This window comes from Mus pahari, chromosome 6 (genome assembly GCF_900095145.1).
Source record: "Mus pahari chromosome 6, PAHARI_EIJ_v1.1, whole genome shotgun sequence".
NCBI classification, from domain to species: domain Eukaryota; kingdom Metazoa; phylum Chordata; class Mammalia; order Rodentia; family Muridae; genus Mus; species Mus pahari.
In genome coordinates this window covers 68,174,422-68,178,699 of record NC_034595.1, presented here as the reverse complement: position 1 = coordinate 68,178,699, position 4,278 = coordinate 68,174,422, and the positions used below count along the sequence as shown (strand labels likewise).

The 4,278-nt window shown below is 44.5% G+C and overlaps 1 protein-coding gene across 1 annotated transcript in view; it reads right to left on the bottom strand.

The window, feature by feature from the left end:
• Positions 1-4,278, bottom strand: part of Eif2b3 (eukaryotic translation initiation factor 2B subunit gamma) — a 72,102-nt gene that overhangs the window by 59,067 nt on the left and 8,757 nt on the right. Inside the window, exon 3 of the mRNA XM_021201200.2 lies at positions 3,804-3,949. Within this exon, the coding sequence (XP_021056859.1) occupies positions 3,804-3,949 (146 nt within the window). The remainder of the gene's footprint in view (positions 1-3,803; positions 3,950-4,278) is intronic.

Below are 4,278 nucleotides of genomic sequence, written 5' to 3'. Positions count from 1 at the left end.
CCTGGAACTCACTTTGTAGACCAGGCTGGCCTCGAACTCAGAAATCTGCCTGCCTCTGCCTCCCGAGTGCTGGGATTAAAGGCGTGTGCCACCATGCCCGGCTCCTTCCTTTCTTTCTTTCTTTCTTTCTTTCTTTCTTTCTTTCTTTCTTTCTTTCTTTCTTTTTTTTTTTAATTAAACCTTGCCAGGTATGGTGGTGCACGCCTGAAATCTGAACACTTGAGGACCACCACAAATTTGAAGCCAGCTTGCTCTCCACGTGGACTTCCAGGGCAGCCAGGGCTAGATACCAGAGCCCTGTCTTTTTTTTTTTTTTTTTAAATGTATTTATTTTATGTCTATGAGTACAACATTGCTCTCTTTAGACACACCAGAAAAGGCCATCAGACCCCATTACAGATGGTTGTGAGCCACCATGTGGTTGCTGGGAATTGAACTCAAAACCTCTGGAAGAGCAGTCAGTGCTCTTAACCACTGAGCCATCTCTCCAGCCCTAGAGCCCTGTCTTAAAAGAATGAAGAGAAAAGGAAAAAGAAGAAAAGAAATCAAACCTTCGTTAGGCTATCATCTTGGAGGAAAATGTATTAGTCTTTAGCTGATATGTACTTTTTTGGTAAATTTCCAACAGATACAAACATGTGTAAAGGTTTTAGATGTTTAGGTTATCCTGAGGGAGGTGCTTACTTAACTAGCGTTTAAAAGAATCCCTGGTTCTTCAGCTTTGTAGTGACTTCATCTAAGGTGCAGATTATTCCCTGGTCTCATGTCTCTAACATCACAAACACCCACTCTTCTGCAAGTCTCAATTAGCACCCCTGTCAGGAAGTGAAGCGTCCCTAACTCAACAAGCCAACGCAGGCAGCACTTCTTGATGCTCCTCTAGGGGGCACCTGGTGCACACCTAACTTCTAGGGGACTCTAACCCACTCTACCACTGTAACTCTCAAATAAAATCACGCGTCCCACTGAGTCACGTGCCCCCTGCTGTATCCAGAAGACATAATGTTTCTGATGCCCTGCTTATTCCATGCATCAAGCGGGACTCTGACACCTATGCATGTTCTCTCTTACTCCCTACACGCCAAGCGAAGCACTCAAGCTTCCAAGACACACCTTTCCTATCTGTAAAACGGAGATCCTGGAACCCACACCGTAGACCAGACTGACCAGGACCTCAGGAGATCCGCCTGCTCCTGCCTCCCGAGTGCTGGAATTAAAGGCGTGGGCCACCACCGCCCCGACACCTTGGCTGTCGTAACTGAGGTTCTCAAGGAGCACACTGGGTTACAGATGTGGCTAGAAGATGTCATGAGCCAGAGTTTGGAATAATAAGCCCCAGTATAACTGAGGCCTCAGAAATGGGTAGAGTACGGGGGATATCAAGGAAGCCTTTCTTGTTCTTTCTTGTTCTGTTGGTGCTTAGAAACCCTATCTCGAAAAAAAAAAAAATCAGAATTCTATAAAATTTAAGTCATCACTCAAGAGTAAGGTGAAATAAAACATTTTCAAGCATGGATATTCACAAAACATTCATCTTTCATTTACTTTCTTTAAAAAGCCAGTAAAGGGCCGGGCGTGGTGGCACACGCCTTTAATCCCAGCACTCGGGAGGCAGAGGCAGGAGAATTTCTGAGTTCGAGGCCAGCCTGGTCTACAGAGTGAGTTCCAGGACATCCAGGGCCACACAGAGAAACCCCGTCTCAAAACAAACAAACAAACAAAAAAACCCAAAACCAACCAAACAAACAAAAAAAGCCAGTAAAGGCTGGAGGCCTCAGAAACAGGGGCGTAAACCATGAATGGTGGAAGAAATCTAGGCACAAGGGCAGGCAACACAGGAAAGACAAGAAATAAAGGAAGGCCCAGCTTACAGCTAGGAGGCGACAGATGGTTTCCAGGAGGACAGTATAGAACCACCAGCATTTAACATTTGTCAGACAATGCTTCTTTTGGAAAGATGGAAGACAAAACGATAAACATGGAAATCTAAGTGTCTATGAAAATGAGGAATCCCGGATATAGTCCAGCCCTCAGCAGGTTGAGGCAGCAGGATGGCAACTTTGACAAAAGTCTGGACATAACAAGATCATCTCAAAACAAAGCAAGACGGCACCGGGGAGACTCGGGTAAACATGCTAGCCTCATAAGCCCAGCCTGGGTCTGACCCAGGAACCCACATAGAAGCCAGCCGTCCCAGCACAGGAGGTAGGTATAGGATCAGAGGCCCGTCAGCTGGCAGGAAGCAGTGTGGTAGCGGAAGCTCAGAAGACAGTAAGGTAGCTCCGGCATGGAAACTTTTAAAGTTTAAAGTAATTGTTTGCTGTGTAGCCCTAGCTGTCCCAGAACTCATTCTGTAGACCACCTGGCCTGGAACTAAGAAATCTGCCTGCCTCTGCCTCCCAAGTGCTGGGATCAAAGGTGTGCGCCACCACTACCCGGCCTGCTTTTTCTTTCTTTCCTTTTTTCTTTTTTGGTTTTTCAAGACAGGGTTTCTCTATGGAACAGCCCTGGCTGTCCCAGAGCTCTGCAGACCAGGCTGGCCTCGAGCTCAGAGATCTGCCTCTGCCACTAAAATGCCTCTGCATTAAAGGCATGAGCCACCACCACCTGGCCACAGATTTTATTTTAAGCCAGGTGCATATCTTCAATTCAAGCATTCAGGAGGCTGAGACAAAGGGATCATCAAAGATTCAAGGCAGGCCTGGCCACAAGGTGACACTGTGTCTCAGAAATGGATGTCTCACTACTTGGAAAGCAGATTATGTTGACTAAATTTCTAAAGCTTTATTACTAATCAAACCAGAGAACAGTTAAAAAGTAAATGGGAAACAATGAACTTGATATAAAAATATATTAAACTAGGTTTGTTGGTACATGACCATAATACCAGTGCTCATGAAGGTAAGAGAATCAAGTGTTCAAGGTCATCCTCAGCTACAAAGAGCTCAAGACAAGCCTGCACTACACAAGACTCTCTCAAAACAAACAAAAAAACAGAATATATTTTTTAAGTCTTAAAAACTAAGGCCAGGGCTAAAGAGATGGCTCAATGGTTTAGAACACTGACTGGTCCTGAGTTTAACTTTCAGCAACATGGTGGCTCACAACCATCTGTAATGAGTTCTGATGCCCTCTTCTGGTGTGTGTGAAGACAGCAACAGTGTACTCATATACATTAAAGAAACAAACAAACAAATAAATCTTTAAAAAACAGAAACTGGCGGCCAGGCATGGCGGCACACACCTTTAATCCCAGCACTCAGGAGCAGAATCAGGCAGATCTCTGAGCTTTTGGCCAGCCTGATCTACATCTCAAATTCTAGGCTAGCCATGCTACATAGCAAGACCTTGTCTAAAAACCAACAAAAGGGCCGGGCGTGGTGGCGCATGCCTTTAATCCCAGCACTCAGGAGGCAGAGGCAGGTGGATTTCTCGAGGCCAGCCTGGTCTACAGAGTGAGTTCCAGGACAGCCAAGGCTACATAGAGAAACCCTGTCTCGAAAAAACAAACAAGCCGGGCGTGGTGGCGCACACCTTTAATCCCAGCACTCGGGAGGCAGAGGCAGGCGGATTTCTGAGTTCGAGGCCAGCCTGGTCTACAAAGTGAGTTCCAGGACAGCCAGGGCTATACAGAGAAACCCTGTCTCGAAAAACCAAAAAAAAAAAAAAAAAAGAAAAAAAGAAAAAAAGAAAAAACAAACAAACAAACAAAAAAACCAACAAAAGCTTTTTGTAAAATATAAAGCACTTTCAAATAAGATATTACTTATCTTCAATAAAAGTCAGTCAAGAAATCTGTTTACCTTAAGTTTTGGATAAATGTGGCGTAGAGAATCTGCAGTGCCCATGTCTGCCTCATCAGGAATGCACACAATATCTAGCTTCATCTTCATCTTGAATTCTGCGCAGAGAGCCTTTTGGACATCTTTGGTTGTAACCACGATGACTTCTACAGGATGAAAGAGATAATAGACAAATGCAGAAATTCATTCACTGAGACAATTTCCATCTTTCAGTCAGATGGGCTCTGCTGTGGTGCACACGCCTGTAATCCAGCCCCCAAAGGGGAGATAGAAGGATCAGGAACAAGGCCATCCTTGTCTACACATCAAGTTCAAGGCCAGCGTGTAGAATCAAAAATGATAAATGCTAATATGACTGAGCCTTTTCTTCTTTCTTTCTTTCTTTTCTTTCTTTCTTTCTTTCTTTCTTTCTTTCTTTCTTTCTTTCTTTCTTTCTTTCTTTCTTTTATATAAAAAGCTGGCAGTGGGCCACAGT